The sequence below is a fragment of the Lolium rigidum genome, chromosome 3, assembly GCF_022539505.1.
Source record: "Lolium rigidum isolate FL_2022 chromosome 3, APGP_CSIRO_Lrig_0.1, whole genome shotgun sequence".
Lineage (NCBI taxonomy): Eukaryota > Viridiplantae > Streptophyta > Magnoliopsida > Poales > Poaceae > Lolium > Lolium rigidum.
Window position 1 is genome coordinate 389,322,161 of NC_061510.1, and position 25,039 is coordinate 389,347,199.

Below are 25,039 nucleotides of genomic sequence, written 5' to 3' on the forward strand. Positions count from 1 at the left end.
GCTTGCCTAGCAACAACCTTCATATGGTGAAACTTGAGCCCTCGTGGCTTGCTCGTCGTCGGTCCTGCCTATGTTTATCCGGTGTTGTCCAGGATTTTGGACAAGCACAAGTGTCTTTGTGACGGTTTCATCGTCCAAATCGAACTTTGTGTTATTTCCGCTAACCGTCTAAAGCCGAATCTTGCTAACACTTGCATTACGGCTAGTTCTTGTTCTCTCGTGTTATTTTGCGAGGTTTAAATTATACTATGGCCAGAAGATCATCCTCAAGACACTTAGTTTAGGTTTAGTTTAGAATTAAACTTGTAATTTTCCTTTTCTTTTATTCTGTTCATTATAACTCAATTCTTGTATCAAGAATATTGTAAAGACTTTGTAATTGTGTTGTATATCAATAAAGCTCAAGTTTTGGTTTATGAGCTTTGTATTATGTAATGTTTATATGCTTGATAAAATATTATTTGATATTCACTTTGAAATTCAAAGTGATTTGAATTTATATCTTATGTTTGAATTTTAAATTCATTGTTTATATGGTGTGATGTTTATAGTTACTGTTTAACACTTATCAAATGCAAACATTCCCCAAAGTAACAAGTTACAAAAGAGATCATGTCGAAATTTCCCTAACTCACATTGCCTAACCCTAAATGCAAAGTGAGAGAGAACCTCGATCCCTCTTAGGTTTAGTTGCAATAAGGCGCGAAAATTTCCCCTGTTTTGCGATGAAATGCACATCCCATTTCTAAATCTACCCTTCGTTGTTCCTATGTTCTGGGTTATTACAGGTACCCGAAGCACCGTCAGTACGTCGGCATCCCGATCACCAACTACGCTCAGATGAAGATGATCTTCAGTCCCCGGTTCGTCTGCAAGGCGTAGCTGTTCCAGCCTAACTTGTCGGTCGGGCTATCGACTTCATTGCAGACAATGAAGCCGAGTATGCCGTCTACCGTAAGCTGAAGCCACCGGAGAGGAGGACCTGGCTTAGGACCTGGCTCCGCAACTAGTTTCCTGCTCAGTGCTTCTACTTCCTTCTCATGATCCGCTGATTTTGGGAGGTGATCTTGTATCCCTCCATTAGCTAGGACTTACTACAACCTGATCCCCAGTTTGTAATGATGAACTTCTTTGAGGTGGTATATACTAACCCCTCGTGACGAACCTGTGATGTTCACGAAGTAGTTGCTTCGTTCGTGATGCATTGCCCACTAAGTACTAGTTGATGTGTATTACCAGCATCTTTTCTGATGAACTGAATCTCATGTGTGATGTTATTCAGTAGTGGGTAACCTCACCACTCTAAGTGAAGGGGTTACCACAACACTGAGCTATCTGGCAACCAAACAGGTTGTGGGCTGCACGAGCAGTGAAGAATGGGTTAAAGAACGGGCAAGCAAACGATGGGGCCTGAGTTCCTTCTCCGGCGCACAAAAGGCCGCACAGGCTACCAAACGACCCGCCAAAAGTAGCCCATGGCCCGTTCGCGACGTGCAATGGCTCCCATCTCGCTGGCGCAGTCATGCAGAAATTCGGCCCAGGCAACCAAACACGCCTTTTCTGTTTAGCCCCTTAGCCTATCAGGGTTTAGGACAATTCACCCATAACCTTGTTTTTGGTATTCCGTCTGACGTGTTGCCTGTGGCCCTCCGTTCTGAAAAACTTGTCGCAAATACGGATGTATCTGCCATTCATGTAAACACTCTCCATCAACTCCGCAGGGTATCAGTGATGAAGAATGGTTGAAGCATCACATGATCACCCACAGAGCAACTATCAGATGGCACAGTAGCTTCTACGAACAGTCTTTGGCCTATCTTTCATCGATTCAGCATCGAACCAGCTAAAAGCCTAAAACGCGTCAAGTCTGCCGCGCGGGGGTCCTTCTCCCGATCACATTCTCTTCCCACCAAGTAGCATTCTACATGAAACGTTCCCGGTCTCAACTGGTGTCTGATGACAAACTGAGAATGATGCTCTCAAGAGGAAAACATCTTGCCAAAATTAGCTAGCTGAGGCTAGCCGAGGAAGAGCCTAGCTCGCCAAACAGTCAAACACACCAGTATTTTATCCACGTTACAATTGCGTACGAACTATGATGGATGCTCAAGTACAAGTCTTTCACTGTCGGCCCTTTTTTTCGACTAATAAAGAAGCACTAAACATCCACTCGTTAGAATATTCAGATATGATAATTTTCAGCCGAACACTTGTCAAATACTTATCCTATGCAGCACAAAGTAAATCAGAACCTCATGCCAGACATTTAAGAAACAAGGTGTTGCGCCGCGCTGTCTTCCAATTAGGAGCGGAATATCGGTTGTACAGAAGTGTTAGTAGTATTAGGCTATCCGCTGCATCAGTTCCTTGTCTAATTCCGACTGCACCACCAGTATTGCATCTGAAAGGGCAACAACAGGATAAAGTTTCAGAGTTGGATACATAACTGCATTCAATTATGCCAGCAATTGCATTTGCTTTACTTTGTATCTTGACTAACTGCTGGCAGCCGGTTCCTTATCTGAAGGGCAAGTCTTAACCGGTTGATCTTCATATGTTTCCTCACATTGTTCCATGCCCTCAGCTGAAAAAAAAGTAGCATTAAAGTTAGTTACAGAACCATGGCAATGAAGTGATTTCTAGTAGCTGCCAGAATGTTCTAAGAATGTATGCCTTATAATGTCCCAAGAAAGTTCGGAAACTAAAGGAAATATCACAATCATGGTACAAAAAGATTTGTAAAAATTGTCCCAATCTGAACAAGAAGCATACAATTGCACAATGGGAAAATTACACACATCCAAAATACACCAAGCATGTCTGTCTGCATGACAACGAGCGCTCTTCTTTTGGTACTAAACTACTACATTGAAAGATGAATACTAGGTGCAGGTTTTAGCTCCCTTCAGAAATAGATGACGTTTTAGAAAACAAATGGAAGTTCTTACTTTATCAAGAAAAAGTAATACATAGAAATTTATTTAGATTGGTTAGGCGAAATGGTACCACTAAACTTGTCATGAAAAACATTTCCATAATATAACATTCCTATAAAACTTGACCAACATATTCATAAAAACAGCATCTATTCACAAACATGAGGAGTTACAAGTAATGAGTAGGTACCCAACTTGTTATGGATGCACCAACATCTATAGGAATCAGTTCTGAAAAACAATCAAATCTTGCTTTTAAATCAACAAAGCCTGGACCTAAGGGTTTTGGAAAACAATGGGAAAAAAGATGCAAGTTATCAGGTATTTGTCTAGAATCAGTACATTTAAAGCTTCTGATATCTTATTTTGCTTAAACGGGGGCACATAAGCCCATCAGAAAATTACATATGTACGTAACTGGATTTAACAAAAACATGCCACTTTAACCTGTGAGAAATGATTCAGTACCATTGGTCAAAGAAAAGGGTACAGGGGACAGATAACTAACTAGATTTCTTCTCAGCCTTCTTGAATTGTCGACCTTTCTTCCTGTCACTATCCGATGGCTTGTTGTACAAATCCTTGTACTTCTCAAGCAAACCGTTCTTCTCCTCTAATCGACCAAGCATTTCATATGCAACTTCAACTTTCCGTACATACTCTTTACTAGGACATTTACGACCACATGCTTCAAGAGTGTGGAAGAGCTATACCATCAGAGAAGACAGGAAGGGACATCCACATAAGTCACAGTAAAAATATAATATAAATATATAATATACAAACTAATAAGCTTGAAGTGAAAGAACATGCCAGTACTATGTTAAAAGTGGAAGATATTCGAGGTCCATACCTTGATAAGCCTATCTAGCATATTGTTTCTGTAGTAAATAGCCAACATAAGACCGCAGAAACGCCAAGGAACTGAATGCAGGTCATGGGCTATTTTCTTCTCCCAGATTTTATGTGCTTCCTCAGCTCTGTTGTCCTTCTCGAGTGCACGCACTAACTGCTCATATGTTCTGATCGTATTTCCTTGCCCTTTGCTCAACATCCATTTAATTACCTAGGTGTAGTTAGCATAAATTTTATTAATATTCTACAAAAGATAAATACAATTAAAATAAATTAGATTATAATCTGCAATACTTGGACAATCCTATGCCATTGCTCCTCCTTTTCAAGAGCTACAATTGCTTGTTTTAACGAGGCTAGTGGGAAGTCCTGCTCAAAGGCGATCCATGCATCAAGGGTGTTGTAAACAGCTTCTTTTGAATCTTCAAGATCAAGTAGCTGCAATTTAGGGATTGCAGCTGTTATTTTGCTCTGGGCAGCAGTAGCTAAATGCAGAAATAGATTTTAAAAATCTCTACTTGGGGAATTTCAGCACAACCTATCCTTTTTGTGGTGTACCGAAGTGCCATTGTAGTATATTAAGCTGCACATGATAAGTCATTCAGAGATGCTTGGCAAAACCTACTTACTTGGAAAACAATTCAGTGTATTGCAATGAATAAGCTACTAATTGTTTTTAAGGAGAATATGCTGCTAGTTAATTACATTGTGAAAGCTCACTACTTGCCATGAGGGTGCACGAAAACCTGCTACAGTTGATATCTGGTAAATAACAAACGAAATTGCACTTACGCTACAGATTTTTGTCAGTGTGTTTTCATTGTTGCATAAAACATGTGATTAGGTGCCCTACAGTCTACACCTAAGATCTAGATATCACCAAGGCATGGTAAACTCAAAAGATAAAATAAACAATATTAAAAAATTCTTTACACATACAGTGTTGATAAGGAATTTCCTTTTCTCTGCAGATGAAAGGGTGTGGCCAACCGGCCCTTGTTTCAACCCCCTTGTGCTCTTTTGTATGCGATCGATGATTGCATCGTTGTCCTGCGAAGCAAAATGAAATTCCTCAACCTGTCATCTACTATAATTCCAGGGATGAACAGAATGAAACCACCAAAGTAAAAAAAGCTACATGTGAAGCACGGGGCTACGATTCAGTCGGAAGGTATACCTTCAGGGCAGTACTAGGCTTCAACTCCGTTTGCCGATACCCTCGACGGCCATTGGTGATCTTATCATTTGTGGAGAAATCTCTGGCACTATGCTTGTTGCACCAACCTGCGATAAAGACCTTTATCAAAGGAGCCAATCATCCGGATGTAAAATGAAGCATGATTCCATACGGCGAAGTGGAAGAAAGTAGGTCTTACATGAACCAAAGGAGAGTGCCTCGGCACCTGAACTCCACCCCCTGCATTACAATGCAGGCAACATAATTTGGAGAAATAAGCATAGTTATATTGTCACTGAATGGAATTGGAATTGGAAGCAGTGAAGCAAGCAGGAAGATTAGCATACATGCTAAGCGCAATCTTGCAGCAGAAATGAAGCGACCAACTAACCGACAAGGAGGGCATGTGATTCTCAAGGAAGGGGGCGCCTAAATGAACGGTTTCGAGAGGGGACTGGGTGGAGGGAAAGGGAACTCACGCGCAGAAAGCGGTAGGGTCGGAGGCGGCGAAGCTGGCGGTCGGTAGGCGGCGAAGAACGGCGGAGGATCGCCGGAGATGGCCGAGCATGGCAGCGGCAGCGGCGGCGGCGGGAGGAGTCCAGGGGAGCTCCTAGTGCCCGCCTGAAGGGTTGGCTTTAGTGGGCCGGCCCAAATCAGCGATGTGCACTCTAAAACCGATCGATGGATCGTAATCGTACAGTATGTACGCCCCTACGAGTATTGAGTTTTTTCTTTTTTGACATGACGAGTCTGTGAGTTCAAGGAAAGTCCAACAAACTGTGCCTAGCTCGAAAAGTGTATTTGGCACATGAGCACCAGTGCTCTTGATTTCGAAAAATCATATTTTTTGGATTTCAAAAAATATGAAATTAAATGCCCACATACATACAAACATTCTGAAGCTACGGTAAAAAATTTGGAGAAAAATATATTATATTTTAAGCTATACAAAAAAGACAAATTTCTGACAAATATATACCTCTATACGTAACCACAAATTTGTTTTTTTTCTGTAGGTCAAAATACAATGTAATTTTTACCGAAACTTTGCATGAATATTCAGGACATGTGTATGTATACATGGAATAAATGTGATGATTTTTTGAAAAGTAGAAATACAGTTTTTAAATATTTTAAAAAACCGAGAGCACAGGTGCTCATGTGCACCAAAATCAAGGTTTAAAATAGCGCGCTATTTCTCCGCTAATATCACGCAATAGCATATTTGAAGGGTCTACGCTAAATTTTAGTAACTTTTCTCGCTATGGCGCTATTTGTGAAATAGCATGATATATCGTGCTAAAACTTCATAGCGTTAGCGCGCTATTTTTTCAAGCCAAGTTGCTTTCACTTTTCGGTGGTAATGAACTGCAATATGTTGATTCCTCTTCTAGATTAGAACTTAATATCATTAATGATGATGATTCTTAATAAATAATTTATAATATGTTGTTGCCTTATGGAATACTGATGTTAGCCTTCTGAAAAACTGGAGATCTGTTTGTTGCATGTGGTTATGTATGTATGATTTAGTTATTTTTGGACTAAATATCTAACCTTTTTAGCGAAATCTTTTATTTTTAGACTATATTTGATATTTTTTCAAAACGCTATTTGAAATTTAGCACGCAATTAGCACGATATAGCGTCCATAGCGTTTGAAGGAGACCAACGCTATTTCATTTAGCACGCTATTTTAAACCTTGACCAAAATTGCTTGCCTAGCTTTCCTTTTGTCCCGTTCCGCTCATAGAGTATGTGTACATACATCGCTAGTTCGCTACATCATTAAAAAGAAATTGTTTGAACATTTTGATGTACATTTTTTTGTACAATGAATAAATTAAAAATGTTAAAATTTAAAAAGTTCAAATCTGAAAAAGTTTGAACTTTTAAAAAGATCAGTTTACAAAAGTTGAAATTAAAAAAAGTTTAGAATAAAAATGTTCAAATTAAAAATGTTAAACTTTAAAACGTTCAAATCTAAAAATGTTTGAACTTAAAAAAAGTTTGGTTTAAAATTCTGGAATTAAAAAATATCAAAATAAAAATGTTCAAATCTAAAAAAATCAAACTTAAAAATGTTTAAATCCTAAAAATGTTCAAACTTAAAAAATGTTCAAATTTTTAAAATGTTCAAATCAAGAAAGTATTCAAAATACAAATGTTCAGATTTATAAAATGTTCAAACTGAAAAAATTGTTCAAATCTAAAAAAAACTAGAAAAAATTCAAAATTGCAATAGTTATAACCGAAAAAAACCTAGAAGAGAAATGAAGAAAAACCACCATGAAAACAAAAAAACTAAAGTATGCAGAAAAGTGCCCATTAAAGAATTCGAAAAAACGGCGATTTTTTAATAATACGATTTATTTATTTACAGCCCATAGCACGCGTTTTCAAATATTTTCACTTTTGTGGCTCGGTCGGTCAGCTGCTGATCAATCGGGCAGGAGTTGACCGATAGGGTGGATCAGTTGGTCGATCGGCCTGCTACCGACCGACAGGCTCTTGCTACCCTAGTTGGCCACTAGATGACCGATTGGTAGCTAGCTGATCGATCGGCACCCTGCCGGCCGACCAAGTCCTAGATTTAGAATTTTTTGAAATCACATAATATTTGTAAAAATAATTTAAAAAAATCGTATTATTTTTAAAAAATAGACGAAAAAACGCTACCTATCCGGATCCGCAAAGATACGAGATAGAGGCCAAGGTTCCTGGGCTAGGCCATCCGATGAGCAAGTTCCAGCGCCTGTGCGGCGCCCCCTAAGGGACCACTCTCAGCGACGAATAGGAAACGCCAGAGTCCATGACCGGTTGAAGAGTTGGCGTGGGCCTGAACGTCCAACTCCTGTCCGGGTCCTATAGCTTTCAGTGATCGGGTCATGCCAATCTATGGGAAAACTCTAGAAAAAGGCCGACCTTCGCGAAGGGAAGATAACTCGCTCCGCACGCGACAAGTGGCGCGCTGTGGTGCCAGAAAATCCATGGGAAGTGGTCTCCCTGCTCGCCACGTGTCGCAAGGGGAAGCAAGGTGAGGATGGGAGAGGAGAGAGAAGACTGGGTTGTGTCAGTTTTTCCCTTTTTCTTCTAGATTCGTTTTTTCAAAATGAAATATCTTGAGAACCGTAAGTCCAAATTGCGAACCGTTTTCACTTTTGAGATCCTCGCGTCGAGATCTTCGAAACTAGATCCCATGTTGATAGGTTTGGAGATACTTTTTTTCGTACTTTCAATAGTAGTATGATTGTACTCGTGGTGTGTACTCACTTGTACTCGTGTTTCAACTGATAAGTACTTCTGTTTTTAATGTGTTTGGTGCAGTTTTTCCCTTTACTCGGTAGCTGTACTCGTCCATGTGCGGGACTGTACCTGTACTTACGCGCGACTGGACCTGCTCGTGTGTGCCATTGTACTTCTGTATATGTACTTGCTTGTGTTCACGACTGTATCTGCTCGTATGCGCGTTTGTACCTGCTCGAGTGCACGACTGTACCTGCTCGTGTGCGTGATCTGTACTTGTACTCGCTTGTGTGTTCAACTCGTACTCGTGTGTTGTGCGTGATCGTACTCCGCTCGTGTGCACGACTCGTACCTGCTCGTGTGCGTGGATCGTACCTGTACTCGCATGTGTGTTCAACTGTACTCGTGTGTTGTGCGTGACTGTACCTGCTCGTGTGCACGACTGTACCTCCTTGTATGCGCGACTGTACTTGTACTCATCTGTGTGTAACTGTATTGGCGTCGTGTACCTACCCACGCGACCTCGTACTCGCGCATCCTTGTGTTCGGTACTTGCGCTTGCGACGCGCCCACGCGCTTGCGTAGATTGTACGTACCCACGCCTTGCTCGCGAAGCGTCGCTCGCGGACGGTTCGAACCTTTGCAAAGGTCGGCCTCCAGCTAGTCATACCCCAATCTATGTGTATCAAGACAAACCGTTAATGCCCAAATGTAATCTTTCATTCTTTTTGCAAACATCCAAATGCCCTTTTTCCCTAAAAAATCCAAATACTTTTTTTCGCTAATGCAGTTGTGCACCGCTTCCTAGCAAAAACACACATACGAGAGTGTGGTGGCAACGAAGGCAAATCTCGCATGATGAGAAAATCTCTAATGCCCCAAAGTCGACCTAGGCTATTGCGGCTATAACAACCAACTATTTTAGGATCGCAAGAAGATTGTGTCTACTCACCATGAAGAACGAAGGATGGGAGAAACCCAAAGATGGGGTTTATAAGTCAAATGCTGATGCCTTTTTTCTTACAGAGGTGTACACATAAGCTACGAGCACGGTTATTCATCAGGTGTCCTCATTGCTTGTAGCAATTGTGGTATACCATCAATCTTTTATCTTTGATGTGACTTCGGCTGAAGCAATGGCTCCTTGGGATGGCTTGCTACTCCCAGAGCAAGTGCGATGTACCAAACTTGAGGTCACTAGTGATTGCATGGAGGTTGTCTCAACTCTCAACCATGCTTGACATAGGTAACTTCATTCGCGCAGGGTCAACTTTTTACGAGGAATGTACTTTTCTCTCTCGGGGGTTTGCCCAAGTTATTTTTATTCATAGTCATAGTGAAAGAAAATAGGATTGTTGATACTCTAGCTTGTAAGGCAGAGGAACCCCATACCGTCTCGATGGAGGATCTGACAGATTTCATCGTTGAGAGCCTTATAGGCGATGTAACCTTGTTTTATAATCAATAAAATCTCCATGATGAATTTCCCTTCAAAAATATACACACACATACTAGAGATGGTGATATCCGTATTTTTCCGATAAAGAATACATTATCATTCAAAAGTTTAAGGTTACATACGGCCTCTGCATACTATTTTTCTAATAAAGAATGCATTATCATTAAAAAGTTTAAGATTACATCCGGCCTCTCCATAACTAGGATCACATAGTTAACAAGTCCAACAAAAAGTAAGAAAATAAAAAGATGAAAAAAGTAATCCTCAAAGAATCTGTAAAGACACCTATGACGATGGTGGACCAATATGTAGATCACACCGCCATCCATATTGGATAAAAATATCCATCGACATGTCTCCCAAATCTGTAGACACCTCTATAAATAGGTCTTGATTCTCCACATGTTGTAAAGACGACCATGAACGGAGAAAAGTTATGCACCGCCAAATATCATTCATGAGAGAATAATTTTATTATTAAAAACCTTATTGTTTCTACATAGCTAAAACGAACCAATAACAACAAGTGCCCCACCCTAATAAGAACTATAAACCTATTATCAACACCATGTAGCCAATTGTCAAAATATTAGCAAAGCTATGGCGGTGGATATAAGGTAGAAGCTAGTTGGATGACGGATCATATATCTAGCAAATTTACGCTTGAAAAATAAGTGATCAATTGTCTCATCATGATGAAAAGATACACACTTTGTACTACATCCATCCCAAAATATGTTACATATATTTTTTTTAGCAAAAGTCAAACCGTATAACATTTGACTAAGCATAAGAAAAAATATCGACGTCCACAATACCGAATGTATATAATAAAAATATATGCCATGATCAGTCTAATAACATTGATTTGGCATTATAGAAGTTGATATATTTTGCTATATACTTGATCAGACTTAACAAAATTTGACTTCGACCGAAAATTATATGGATCATAATTTGTGATGGAGGGGGTACTTCCATGTCAATTGCGTTTTAAAAGGTTATCTTTGGTGAAGATTACTCATCTACGAAGATACCATGCAAATACTTTTATTTTAAGCAGAATCTTCATTTTTCAAATCTTTTTATTATTATCAACGATGCCCCTGCACTATGCTCTATTCATGGAGTTTACTGAAAATTAACCACTCTTATGTAGGTTCCATAGAAATTCGTGAGACTCTTGCCTTAACTGAACCATATCCAAACATTGTAGCAAAGGATTACATGATGCAAGGTTAGGTCCCGCTAAATTCCTTCTTAACACATTTGGTGAGAGATACTATTCCCAAGTGTCGCGTTATCCAACCACTTATCCTCCTAAAATCTAATTTTCGAGCCATTTTTAATTATAAACGATCTAAATGGGGAGAAGTATTTCTTCGTTGCAATCTGACGAGCCCAGAAATGCGAGTCCCCATGTTTTTCATAGATTTGAGATAATGCACGTCAGCATATATGTATTTTCTTGTTAGGAGGGTTTGCAACACCCCATTTTCAGTAAAGAGCTTGTAAAGGCATTTACCTAGATGAGATTTATTCTTAACCTCAAGATTATGAATCCTAGCCCTCTTTGATCTTTGGGTCGCAAACCACGTTCCATTTCGTAGGCAAAACTTCTTTTTTTCATTATCTTCTTGCAAAAAAATCTTAAACCTAAATAATTCAACCTATATATGCAATACTCCTTTGATTTGTCACCGAATCCATATGCATGTGTCTATACATGTTAGCGGTAACAAGGACAGTGACCAGGGCGACACACATTATTCATCTTCATCTGCCGACGAACGTCGTCGCTGAGCCGGCACGCTGTCAGATACTCTCCGACAGCGGGAAATTTGGCTGGTACAACTACAAACGCGGGACAAACCAATCGATCGTTGCCTCGATGATATCAATCCATGACACGGCCGGCGCCCGGCCTGTATATATTACACCCAGCTGGTCCATCACGAACGATGGATTGCAGGGGCAGCTGATCGATCTCTGCTCAGGGTCGAACTAGCTAGCTAACTAGCAATGGCGCGCGTCTCAGGGGCGACCGTGCTCCTCATCCTCATCGCCACCGTGTCCGTGTACACCTGCGCCATCATCGCCGGTGCCGCTCTCGGCCGGGCGCTGGACAGGCCCACGAGGACGATGACGAAGCAGCCACCGGCGAGGGATATCGCCCTCCGCATCAGCGTCAGCTTCAGAGGCCTCGCGGAGGACTTCGCAAAGGTGATCACCATGAAACCTAGCCATCTCGACCGGTCGAGGTGACGGAGGGACTAATTAATATCGATCCATGGTTGATTTCAGGAGCTCTGGGGTGGTAATCACAGGGAAGCACGTCGGTCAGGTGGCTCTGGCGACAGCGCAGCAGAAGATCTGCCATCAAAGGCCGCGCGCGCGAGCCTCGGAGTCACACAAGCCGAATTAGAATGCCACCGGTGCAAGCACATGGCGGCACAGAGAGCAGCCACTCGCAGTCGCAGGGAAACCAGCAGGAGAGATGGCGTACAAGAGGGAGGAGCAGCAGCAGCGACAAGGATGCCGGAGTCCAGCGACACCGTATATATATATTCACCATGAACCTAACCATGTCGATCGAGTTCGGACTTCACAGTCACACAGCATGTGACATAAGAACTAATGTTGCACCCACGGTTGATTTCAGGAGCTCTGGCGTGGTTATCACAGGGAAGAGGGACGATCAGGCGGCGGAGCTCACCCCGGCGCCGGCGACAGAGACAGAGCAGCAGCATGTCTGTCATCTTCCGCCTCGCGCGCTAGCGTCCCACTCTCACGGTCTCACCAGCCGAACTACAATACCGCGAGCACCAGCATAGGGAAGTGGGACTATCGGGCGCCGGCGGCGGAGCAGCCTCACTCTCGGCTGCTGATCGCCGGATCTATATGAGACAGATAGAAGCTATGAACATTCAACTGGCGAGGCGCGGGCTGCTCAGCAACTTCTCCGGCGAGATCACGAACGGGGCGCGTCCGCGAGGAGCAGGAGGAGTGGTTAAGGTCGGGCCGTGGGGAGGATCGGGCGGGCAAGGTTTCTACATGCCCGGCGCCCGTAGCCCGGGCGCGGGCGGTGGCACGCCTCGCCTCCTCAGCGTCACCCTCTACCACGCCGACGCGGTGCACGCCTTCTCTTTCGAGTATCTTCTGGGTGGGGTTTTGGTGGGACGGACGATGGCGCCGTCTGGCGGCCGTTCCCATGGCTCAAAGGGACTCCGTGCGACGGTACGTACGTACGTACATCTTCTTGATTTGAGATATCAAGCCTTTCGTATCTAACACATCTCTTTGGCGTGTGAACAGATCAATTTCTCACCGGATGAACATCTCACCGCCGTCGAGGGGACGTTTGGGTGTTGCAGAAGCGTTCCTGAAGTCGTCATCACCTCGTTGACATTCCGTACAGACAAGGGAAGAACGTACGGACCGTACGGCGACGGGACCGGCACGCCCTTCTCCATCCCGGCCGCAAATGGTTGCATCGTGGGCTTCTGGGGACGCTCTGGCTGGCTGCTCGATGCGATTGGAGTTTACATCATGCCATGCCAAGTTTAATTACAACGCAACTTCACAAGCAAACCGGCCGATTATGGTATTTGCAACATTTGCAATAGGTACGGGACGAAACGAAAGAACCCGAGTATGCTGGTGTGTTCCGTAAAATTATGTAATTTTGGAGAAATATGTTAGACATGTGGGCCTTGTATCCATCTGATTATGTACTTCATATGACCAACTAAAAATGTGCTAGTATCATATTTAACTCGCCGGTGTTAATGATATAAACAAGAAAGTGCAATCGGAAACATTTATTAAATGGTTTTCTGGTTTTTCTTTTTGAGAAACACAGTACAAACACACACGCTCACATACACGAGCATACACTCACCATATGAACGCACCCACGTACACCCTACACCTATGAGCACCTTCGAAAAACCGAGCTGACGGATTGAATCTTGAAATTGACGAAGTCACATTTGATGTAAAATTATAGTTGGTTTTCGACCGAATAATTCTAAGTGTAATCGTCTCTAGGGTTGGCAATGGCCAATGGATACCTATTACCCATGTACCGGGCGTGTGAAAAAACTACTAGGATAAGGGATCAAGTAGTAGAAATCAGGTCAGTTTGCTTTCAGCTGAACATGTTGGCAAACGTACTTCCGAAGGACGATCGTGGTCTTCACTTTTATTTGTTAGGTATAGGGCTCAGATCATCAGGTATGGGCGGATAGATACATAAATGCACACATTAACCGAGGTTTAGGCCCTGATCAAACGACAAAAAGCACTACCCTTGCCTCTGAATTATATAGATAGAGTGGATACACATAGAAGTCGTAACGGGGTAATCACCGAGTTCATAACAATACCTGACTGGTTTATTATCAATCTATATATTAAAAACTGAATGCTAGTACTAACTCTTACTCATATTCTACATACTAATATTCTAGGAAAAAAATGCAAGAAAAACTTAGACATGATCCAGGATTAGGGCGATAAGAACAGAGAGCTTAGGGCGTGTAATGTTGAATTGATTTCCATGATGGATGCTCCAGTTGGGAAAATGGAAGTAATGCAAGTCGGTTGATATTGCAGAACAATCAGCTAAGTGTCAAGAAATGGCTGTATGGTATAATGTTGAACTGATTTCCATGATGGATGCTCTACCTAGGGAAATGGAAGTAACACAAAGAAGGTGGGATAGTCAATGCAGGTCTCTTAACTACCTAGCTATAGCAGGGTAGACCCATGTACCAGATACGCATTCTAAACCTGAAGCTAGTCTGCAATCCCCTCTTCGAAAGATAATTGATGCTCGATACCATATTCTGGAGGCACCATTTGTCAGAATTTTTGATGCACCAGCTCTTCATGTGTTGCGATGACATCGAAGATGTGGCGGCTTCCAACAATGCGGCAGTGGTGGGTGATCCGAAGCGGCGGTTTCTACGTGGTGTTTTTGAGCAGCGGTGGCCGGACCAGACAACATCGTAGCGAGGGTGACACGGCGTCATAATTGCTGGAGGATGGGGAGGGGTGAAAAAATGGATGGATCGCTGGCGAGTGGAGCCCACCCACCTCTCTCGAACGTAGCACGCGTGCATTCTCCGCCGATACATCCCATATGGGTGGGGTCATCGCCGAATATAGTTTTGGAGGCTGCCAAATGTCAGCATCAACTTGGCCAACCTTTTCCGGGGGGCGCCCCTAGTGTGTGGGGGTACCCATATGAATTTTTCCAAAGGATTGAAATCTCCAAAATTCTTATGGATTGCTTTCCTATACTACGATCATTTATGATTTCTAACAAGTAGTTAGACCTCTTAGAAAAATTTCAATGTGTCTATGATAACTAGTTATATCAATTTATATAGGTTTCTTTCCCATAGAATTCAAAGGGACAAATCATAGCAATCCTCTATTTTTTATGTTCCTCCACTTTTTCTATCCATCCTATGAATCAAAAAAATCCTAAAAAGTTATACGGTATGTGGACTGGCTGCAGCTAGCACTATCAGTTTTTTAAGCATTGATAGAGATGAATACGTAAATAGTAAACCTCATTAAACATTCACATGTTATTTGTATTTTTTCTAGCATATTAATCTAGTTAAAACTAGATAATACTTTGACGGGTTTATGCGAGATGCCGCTTGCAACTCCATCTGATAAAATGTTAAAGAGCCTCTCCACCGACATGTATCGCCGGCAGGTGCGACGACAGCTATATGGGGTGTGCTGGCAGGAGCTTCCTAAACTTCCTAGTTTAGGGAAGGCCATTCCACACCGATGCGTCGTACACGGTTGGGCCCCAATTCTTTTGTTTTTAGGGCCAAATTACAACACTTTGTATAGTTTTAACAATTCAAACAATATTTCACTAGTGCTAAAACACATAAATTATTTCATACAAATAGTTTAAATAAATAAATTAAATTATTCCTACAAGATTAAAATTAAATTGCAATAAATCATGCGGCGTTTCCTCTTCGCACCCACAAATGCTCAACTCGATTATTCCGAGGGAAAGCAACAAACTAGGTCGGTACCTGCTTAATCTCAGCAAGAGGTCCTAAAAATCAAATGGATGGTCATCATTGATACGTCGCAAACGTATCTATAATTTTTGATGTTCCATGCTTGTTTTACACCAATTACTATATGTTTTAAGGGACTAACCTATTAATAGTTGCAAAAATGCACAAGTTCTTGGTTTCAACTTTGTTGTGCAGGAAATATGCAAATATGGAAGGAAATAGCTCATTATGGTGAAATCTGGAATTTCCCGGAATCTGTCCCTGCTGAACACTTTTCAAAAATCGCTTCGAAACTCCATCAAAACGACGTCCAATGGAAAAGTCGTATTCTACGAAGTTGTAGAGAATTTCAAACCGAACAATTTGGACATCTTATTCGTCCAGAACGGACAACGGATGCATCCGGGAAAGTAGAATTACTGCGGAGGTTTGTGCAGTCTCGGGACTCCGAAAGTTGGTGACGTATTTGACACAAACTCTTTCCATACCTGGATATTTCGGCCCAGCCACGAGTTGTGAGGCTCATGAAGGACAGAAGAGAGTCCTAGGAAGCTTCTAGAGGTGCCCAAGAGCCCTTGGATCTAAGGGGCATCCATCCCATGGCCTAGATTGCATCTCCAACACTATATATTGATGGGAAACCCTATTTTTGGAGGCCCCCAAGCATTGTCACGAAAATCCTCCTCTTTGGCAGCAGCCAAGGAGGGGGAAACACTAATCTACACCAGCACCAACTCAAGGAAGAAGAAGTCTAAGGGGCGGCGCTCCCCCATGATGCCGGCGGCGGGGAAGGAGTCCCCCGCACCGCCGCCGGCGCCGCCCACGCCTCCGCCTCCCGGCGCTCCTCGCTGAGCCCTCCAACGTCTTCACCGCCATCTCCATCACCAACTCCTCATTGTATTCAGTGGTCCATCCTCTCACAAACCTCTGTACCGCCCTATGTAAACATGGTGTTTGATGCTATAAGTTATAATCCTATGATCTATGTCATGTTGCCATAGTTTATTTGTTCTTTGATTGATTGGTTGTTTCTCTTTGGTTCATTAGAGTTGTATGTTGATATGTTACCGTCCTTGCTGCCCATTATATTTGTGCGCGCATGGATCAAGCACCATAGGGTTGGTAGTACTTGTATATTAGAAGGGAAAGTTCTGCCGGAGTGACAGAAACCTAAGGACGCGAACCGGATAGTTGCATGTATGGGAGTAAGAGTACCATTTACTTAAGGCTATGGTTGGGAAAACCTTAATGCTTGCTAGTATTTACGGATGTTTGCTAGCAAGCCAATCATATTGTAGTTGTAATCCCGGAGGGAGAGCACGTATATTTAGCCTCTCCTACATAGAAAGCTACATCGAAGACATTGTACCCAAGATCTTCACTAATTGATCTTGGACAAAGCCACCACTATTACCACCGTCTTTCCACACTCATGGTACTATTAGTTTAGTTTGTTTTATTGCTGCAGCACTAACATTTATTCTGTGTATTTTATTGTTCTGCAAAGTCACCTCTCATACCCGTTATCGCTCTAGTTTTATTTCCTAGATATTGCAAACGCTTAGTGTGCGTAGAGTTGTATCAGTGGTTGATAGAACTTGATGGAATGTTTATCCTACCTTTAGCTCCTCGTTGGATTCGACACTCTTACTTATCGAAAAGGCTACACGCGATCCCCTATACTTGTGGGTTATCAAGACCTTTTCTGGCGCCGTTGCCGGGGAGCCATAGCGTAGGTGAATATTTTCGTGTGCACTTGTTTGCTTTATCTCTAAGTAGTTTTACTTCCTGTACCTAGTTGTTCTCTATCTCTTGTATGGATAGGGAATGCGAATTACAAAAAAAAATAGTTGTACTTCTTATATAAAAAAATAAAAAATATATTTTCAGAAAAGAAAAGTGATTGGAAAGATGAGTAATGGTGAAGTGGGGGTCGACCTTGAACACTTGTGTTCATGCCTGCGAAACCAAAACAATTCTTTCCATGGAAGCTTTTCATTAAAAACTTGTAAATAGTGTATATAGTGTATATATCCCGCTGTAAATAGAATGTATAGATAACCCCTAGTTTGTTATGCAAGTTTGTCACTATGCTGCCTAGAAAACAGATTTCCTGTGCTCCACTGTAGAAAATTTTAAAAATCACCAGAACGTGATCTTGATCTGAAATTTCTTGAGTGCATAGTAGTGCTTGCTATCTAATTTTCGTTAGTTCTGACTTTTCTGATTTGAGGTGCGTAGACATATCTATTAATTCAATCTTTACAGACTGATTCTGTTGAGACATATTTCCTGTGCTGTGCTGCAAAAATTCGTGAAAAATCTCAGTATGGCATTTTGATCTGAATTTTTTTGTGCATAGAGCTGAGGTTATGATCTGTCTTTCATTAATCATGAGTTTTTCGATTTGAGCTACGTAACTATCTCATTGAGTGACATCTTTACAGAGTGTTCAGTTTTGACAGATTTCTATTCTCTTTGTTTAAATATTATACTTAGGATTCAAAAGTTTCCTTCGTTTTCGACGTACGATTGAAATAATAAGAAACCTCAGTATTACAGTGGCTAAATATTTGATAGATTTTATAGAAATTAGGGATACTTGAACAATTGTGGATTTTATTTAATGAGTACTAACCTACTAATGAGTTTTGTGAAGATTTATGTGGATGCAGTTTTTAAGTTCCAATCAATATGGTGATATGAGATGAGCAAGAGGATGCAAGCGCTCAAGCTTGGGGATGTGTAGATGGATCCCAAGAGAATATTCAAGAAGATGCAAATATCTAAGCTTGGGGATGCCCAAGGCATCCCCCTATTCATCAACCAACATGAGGTTGTCTCCTTCAAACTCAATATTACCCATCCACATGTAAGCATTGTATATAGTTTCTTTTATTATCTTTGGTTTTATCCTATTTAGTTTTATTAGGTTCTTTATTTGGTTCTTGTTTCTTTGTCAGTTTCACTTATAATTGGAAAGCAAAAAATAAAGAGGGTTTGAGAGCTCCATCAAATAATCATGCCCATCTTAAATGGCTATAAAGGAAGAGCTTTATGGGAGACAACCCAATATGTTTATATTTCTGTTATTTACTGCTTTGTTGAGTCTTGGAAGTCATTACTACTGTAATTACCTCTCCTTATCATGTTTGTTTTGTTTTTGTGGCAAGAATTGCCTCTAATGGTAAGAAAGTGGTATTTGGGAGATTTGCAATCTTGTTTACTGTTTCTGGTTCATCACGAGAAAAATCTCCAAAAATCACCAGAACGTAAGTTTGAGCTGCCAAGTTACGAGCATCTTCCCCAGGTATTTATCTAACTTTCATTAGTTCAGAGTTTTTGAGTTACGCAGCGTAACTATTTTTCAAAAATCAATTTTTACGAACTATTCTGTTTTGACAGATTCTTGCACTGTTTTGCATTTGCATATTTTTGCCCGCCTTTTTGAGTTCTCTTGATCAAAGAACCTTATTGAAGTTGTGCTACAGTAGCTAATGCTTATTAAAATGCTTTTCATATGTCATACTGAACTTTGTAGATTTGATTAATATTATCATTGCACTAATGCTGCTAATGAGATTTGTGATGAGTTTTGTATGAAGGAAGTTTTCAAGTGTAGGAAAGAAGAAGATGAGATGAAGAATGGACAAAAGCTCAAGCTTGGGGATGCCCATGTCACCCCAAGATATATTCAAGAAGTACAAGCGTCAAAGCTTGGGGATGCCCAAGGCATCCCTTTCTTCATCAATAAAAATATCAGGTCCTGTTTCTGTTCACTATATTTTTATTGCTTCATATACTATGTGTTATTCTTGGAGAGTCTTTATTTTCAATAAAGTAGGCACCATCTTACCATGTTTGTTTGGGAGAGAGATACACTCCATTTTAATTGTATGAACGCTCTAGTTTTCACTCTTATTGTTCAATGAGCGTTTTATTTTTGCTAGTACTGCGTTTAGCTCTGGTTTTTCACTCCTATTTTGTTCAGAGCTTGTTAGTATGCTTTAGTTATATATGATTAGCTCTCTGATCTTTAATTAATAGTATAAATGAGAGTTGTTTCAAATAAGTTGATTGGTGTTGGATACGAGTAAAAAGGTTTCATATTAATAGTGATGCAAATGGAAGATCTCCTCTGATGTTTCAATTGGGTTGAATTGATCATTTAGTTTAGAATTTTAACATCACCATATGCTTTAATTAATAAGTTTTGTCGCTATGCATGATTATGACCATTATTGCTCTCTTAGTTGGTCGCTATCTTTCTTTTTGCTAGCCTTCATTCTGTACCGAGTATGATCTCTACTCGTGCATCCAACCACCAAAAACCAAAATATGCCAAAAGTGTCCACCATACCTACCTATATGTGGTATTTCACCGCCACTCCAAGTAAATTTACATGTGCTACCTTTAAAACCTTCAAAATAATTCCTTGTTTTTGCAATACATAGCTCATGGGAAAGTAGCCTAAAAAATATTGTTGTAAGGAATATGTCACTTATGTATCTTAGTTCTTATAAGCTGCTTGTTGTGTGGCAACCATGCTGACATGGGGACACCATCATCATATGTTTGATAAATATCATGTGAGTTACTATGCATGTCCGTCTTGTCTGAAGTAAAGGAGATAACCATGATAAAAAGTTAGAGTATGCATATTGTTAGAGAAGAACATTGGGCCGCTAACCAAAGCCATGTTTACATGGTGGAAGTTTCAGCATGGATATTAAAACCTCAAAAATCTCTTATGAGAAATTTATGTTGCCAAAAGCTTTAAACTTAAAGAGGAGTCCATTTGTCTGTTGTCCATGTTGTCCCGGTATGGATGTCTAAGTTGAGAATAATCAAAAGCGAGAAATCCAATGCGAACTTTCTCCTTAGACCTTTGTACGAGGTGGCATGGAGGTACCCCTTTGTGAAACTTGGTTGAAACATATGTAATGCGATGATAATCCATGGAAATCCGAGCTAATTAGGACAAGGTGCGGGCACTATTAGTATTCGATGCATGAGGCTTGCAACTTAGGAAGTTTTATACATAACCTATATTACTTATTGCTACCGTTGACACAATTGTCTCTCTTAAAATTTTATATCTCTATGTTTTCAAAATAAAAAGCTCTAGCACATGTTTAATCGCTGCTTCCCTCTGCGAAGGGCCATTCTTTTACTTTTATGTTGAGTCTTCATCTTCTAAGTTATATGCACCGTCTTATGAGAGCATAGTTGTCATTCTTAGTTCTATGTGCATGGTCCCAAAATTATTATTGATTGAATCATGAATGTGCTATTAATTGTTCTTAAATTATTTGTATCTAGTCATCCTTTGAACTTTGAAGGTGCATTGATACGTCTCAAACGTATCCATAATTTCTTATGTTCCATGCTAGTTTTATGACAATACTCACATGTTTTATACACACTTTACATCATTTATATGAATTTTCTGGCACTAACCTATTAACGAGATGCCGAAGCGCCAGTTCCTGTTTTGTGTTGTTTTTGGTTTCAGAAATCCTACACAGGAAATATTCTCGGAATTGGACGAAATTAACGCCCAGTGCCTTATTTTTCCACGGAGTTTCCAGAAGACCGAAGAGGATACGGAGTGGGGCCACGAGGTGGCCACACCATAGGGCGGTGCGGCCAAGGAGGGGTCCGCGCCAGCCTATGGTGTGGGCCCCTTGAGCGCCCCCGACTCTGCCCTTCCGCCTACTTAAACTCTCTGTCGCGAAAACCCTATTACCGAGAGCCACGATACGGAAAAAGTTCCAGAGACGCCGCCGCCGCCAATCCCATCTCGGGGGATTTAGGAGATCGCCTCCGGCACCCTGCCGGAGAGGGGAATCATCACCGGAGGGCTCTACATCACCATGCCCGCCTCCGGATTGACGTGTGAGTAGTTCATCCTTGGACTATGGGTCCATAGCAGTAGCTAGATGGTTGTCTTCTCCTCATTGTGCTATCATGTTAGATCTTGTGAGCTGCCTATCATGATCAAGATCATCTATTTGTAATGCTACATGTTGTGTTTGTTGGGATCCGATGAATATTGAATACTATGTCAAGTTGATTATCAATCTATCATATATGTATTGTTTATGTTCTTGCATGCTCTCCGTTGCTAGTAGAGGCTCTGGCCAAGTTGATACTTGTGACTCCAAGAGGGAGTATTTATGCTCGATAGTGGGTTCATGCCTCCATTGAATGCAGGACGAGTGACAGAAAGTTCTAAGGTTGTGGATGTGCTGTTGCCACTAGGGATAAAACATCAATGCTTTGTCTAAGGATATTTGTTTTGATTACATTACGCACCATACTTAACGCAATTGTCTGTTGTTTGCAACTTAATACTGGAAGGGGTGCGGATGCTAACCCGAAGGTGGACTTTTTAGGCATAGATGCATGCTGGATAGCGGTCTATGTACTTTGTCGTAATGCCCTGATTAAATATCATAGTAATCATCATGATATGTATGTGCATCTTTATTTGTCAATTGCCCAACTGTAATTTGTTCACCCAACATGCTATTTATCTTATGGGAGAGACACCACTAGTGAACTGTGGACCCCGGTCCATTCTTTTACATCTGAAATACAATCAACTGCAATCTCTGTTCTCTCATTGTTCTTCACAAGCAAACATCATTCTCCACACCATACATTTAATCCTTTGTTTACAGCAAGCCGGTGAGATTGACAACCTCACTGTTAAGTTGGGGCAAAGTATTTTGGTTGTGTTGTGCAGGTTCCACGTTGGCGCCGGAATCCCTGGTGTTGCGCCGCACTACACTCCTCCACCAACAACCTTCACGTGGCCTTCATCTCCTACTGGTTCGATAACCTTGGTTTCTTACTGAGGGAAAACTTGCTGCTGTACGCATCACACCTTCCTCTTGGGGTTCCCAACGGACGTGTGCTTCACGCGTTATCAAACTCTTTTTCTGGCGCCGTTGCCGGGGAGATCAAGACACGCTGCAAGGAGAGTCTCTCACTTCCAATCTCTTTACTTTGTTTTTGTCTTGCTTTACTTTATTTTATTTTCTGTTTTGTTTGCTTTCTTTATATCAAAAACACAAAAAAATTAGTTTCTTTACTTTATTTCATTTGTCTTGTTTGCTTCTTATATCAAAAACACAAAAAATTAGTTACTTGCATTTACTCTACTTAATTTAGTTTGCTTTACTTGTTTTTATTACTGCTAAAATGGGTACTCCTGAGAATACTAAGTTGTGTGACTTCACTAGCACAAATAGTAATGATTTTCTATGCACACCTATTGCTCCACCTGCTACTACAGCAGAATTCTATGAAATTAAACATGTTACTAAATCTTGTTATGAGAGAGCAATTTTCTGGTGTTAGTTCTGATGATGCTGCTGCCCATCTTAATAATTTTGTTGAACTTTGTGAAATGCAAAAGTATAAGGATATAGATGGTGACATTATAAAACTGAAATTGTTTCCTTTCTCCTTAAGAGGAAGAGCTAAAGATTGGTTGCTATCTTTGCCTAAGAATAGTATTGATTCATGGACTAAATGTAAAGATGCTTTCATTGGTAGATATTATCCTCCCGATAAAATTATATCTTTGAGAAGTAACATAATGAATTTTAAGAAATTGGATAATGAACATGTTGCCCAAGCATGGGAAAGAATGAAATCTTTGGTAAAGAATTGCCCTACCCATGGACTAACCACTTGGATGATCATCCAAACCTTTTATGCAGGACTGAATTTTTCTTCGCGGAACCTATTGGATTCAGCTGCTGGAGGTACTTTTATGTCCATTACTTTGGGGCCGGCAACAAAGCTTCTTGATAATATGATGATAAATTACTCTGAATGGCACACGGAAAGGGTTCCATAAGGTAACTCAGAAAAATCTGCCAATTTACATGCGTGATCCTCAGATATGTACGCAACTTTCATTCAATTTGAGCTTTTTCATCTGAGCCTGTTAAGTGCCCCTGAAAAATTCATCTTTATGGACTGTTCTGTTTTGACAGATTCTGCCTTTTATTTCACACTAGTTGAATGCCCGTGCTCCGCCACGGCTCAGCAAATTTATCGAATTGGTCGAAAAAAAATCATATGTATAGAATTAAAAGACTCAGTTGTAACAAGTACAATTTATGCTACATCCGAAATTCCATTATTATTAGTTAAACGTCAAATATATGAAAGGCCATATACAACTCATTTTGGTTGTATGATTGGCTACCATTCTCAGGTGTACGGAAAAAATAAAATCAAAGTTGTAAAATCTAGAGTGAGCCTTGGATTTGTAATAGGTAACACATACTTTTTGTAATTTCTACTGTTGCCACGATCTTCACAATTTGATTAATTTTCTCTGTATTTGTGATAGTGCAAGCAGAGCAAGTTTTCTGGATTTCCGATAGTGCAAGCCGAGCAAGCACATAGTAGTATTTTCTTTTGCCTCCTCATTTCTCTTTCATCTCTCTTTGTTAAGATAACAAGTCGGTACAAAATTGAATAACCTTAAAACAAAAACAAAACCGTATCTGACTTCCTATGCATAACCCTGTATAATATAATCAAGAATCTATCTCGTTGCAGCTACGAACTAATAGCCTCTAACTGCTAACTTATAAACCAATTATTTTTGAATCTAATCTTCCCAAGAATAAAACTAATGTTAGGTACTACTTCATCCAATTGCAGTTATTTCCATGATCCCTATTCTATCATGCAAACAACTATATATGTAAAGCAAATGCTAGAGTTTATAGGGAGGTTTAACCAAATACTTGAATTCCTGATCCGGCTTTTGTATCGCATGGAAGGGAAGGGGCCGAAACAACAGTAAGAAGGTGGTCATGTCGCAACGGTCTAACATGCATCACCGACACTCTATGCTTTATGAAACGCGCTAGAACCTCAACAATTGCAGCAGGGCGAGCAGAGCAAACTGATCCATCCAATTCCATTCCACCGAAACTAACATCACGTTGCGCTACATCGTCAATTAGTTTCTCCACCCACGGCAAAAATAATAGCCAACGCGAGAGACACTGAAGAGACACATCATCAGAATGTACTATCTGCTTATAATTTATAAACAAGAAAAGACGTATTTACTTGCAATGCAGCCACCTAGAATTTTAGAAAATGGTGACATCTCGTTCAATAACCGATGGCATGATGTACACCAAAGTTTGCATCACATCAATGATTAGAAATGAATCAAGTTATGTTATGTGACTTCTAGGTAACCAAAGGAAATCTAAAAACGAGCTGCATGCCTACACGATTACAGGAAATAAAATTTTGTATCAT

General features: G+C 40.8%; 2 protein-coding genes across 2 annotated transcripts; one reads left to right on the top strand and one right to left on the bottom strand.

Annotated features, from left to right (window-relative positions):
- Positions 1-2,284: 2,284 nt before the first annotated feature.
- LOC124697634 (pentatricopeptide repeat-containing protein At4g18975, chloroplastic-like) lies at positions 2,285-8,329 on the bottom strand. Its single transcript, XM_047230194.1, has 8 exons — positions 8,309-8,329; positions 4,969-5,088; positions 4,731-4,841; positions 4,086-4,229; positions 3,790-4,002; positions 3,445-3,643; positions 2,484-2,584; positions 2,285-2,401 (listed from the first exon to the last, which is right to left on the bottom strand). Exons 1-7 carry the CDS (start codon positions 8,327-8,329, stop codon positions 2,496-2,498), a joined length of 897 nt encoding a protein of 298 aa, XP_047086150.1. The 3' UTR covers positions 2,285-2,401; positions 2,484-2,495.
- A 3,366-nt stretch (positions 8,330-11,695) lies between these two features.
- LOC124697635 lies at positions 11,696-13,240 on the top strand. Its single transcript, XM_047230195.1, has 4 exons — positions 11,696-11,934; positions 12,336-12,423; positions 12,584-12,910; positions 12,989-13,240. The coding sequence occupies exons 1-4, from the start codon at positions 11,696-11,698 to the stop codon at positions 13,238-13,240; spliced, it is 906 nt and encodes a 301-aa protein (XP_047086151.1).
- Positions 13,241-25,039: the final 11,799 nt, after the last annotated feature.

Bases quoted from the DNA above. Each gene is read 5' to 3' on its own strand.
- LOC124697634 (XM_047230194.1), bottom strand. From the start codon at position 8,329: ATGGACGAGTACAGCTACCGA. The intron at 5,089-8,308 runs GTAAAGGGAAAA...CCTTTGATAAAG, and splicing joins TGGACGAGTACAGCTACCGA to GTCTTTATCGCAGGTTGGTG. The intron at 4,003-4,085 runs GTATTGCAGATT...AACTACACCTAG, and splicing joins AATGGCATAGGATTGTCCAA to GTAATTAAATGGATGTTGAG.
- LOC124697635 (XM_047230195.1), top strand. From the start codon at position 11,696: ATGGCGCGCGTCTCAGGGGCGACCGTGCTCCTCATCCTCATCGCCACC. The intron at 11,935-12,335 runs GTGACGGAGGGA...GGTTGATTTCAG, and splicing joins AGCCATCTCGACCGGTCGAG to GAGCTCTGGCGTGGTTATCA. The intron at 12,424-12,583 runs GTCTGTCATCTT...TATATGAGACAG, and splicing joins CAGAGACAGAGCAGCAGCAT to ATAGAAGCTATGAACATTCA.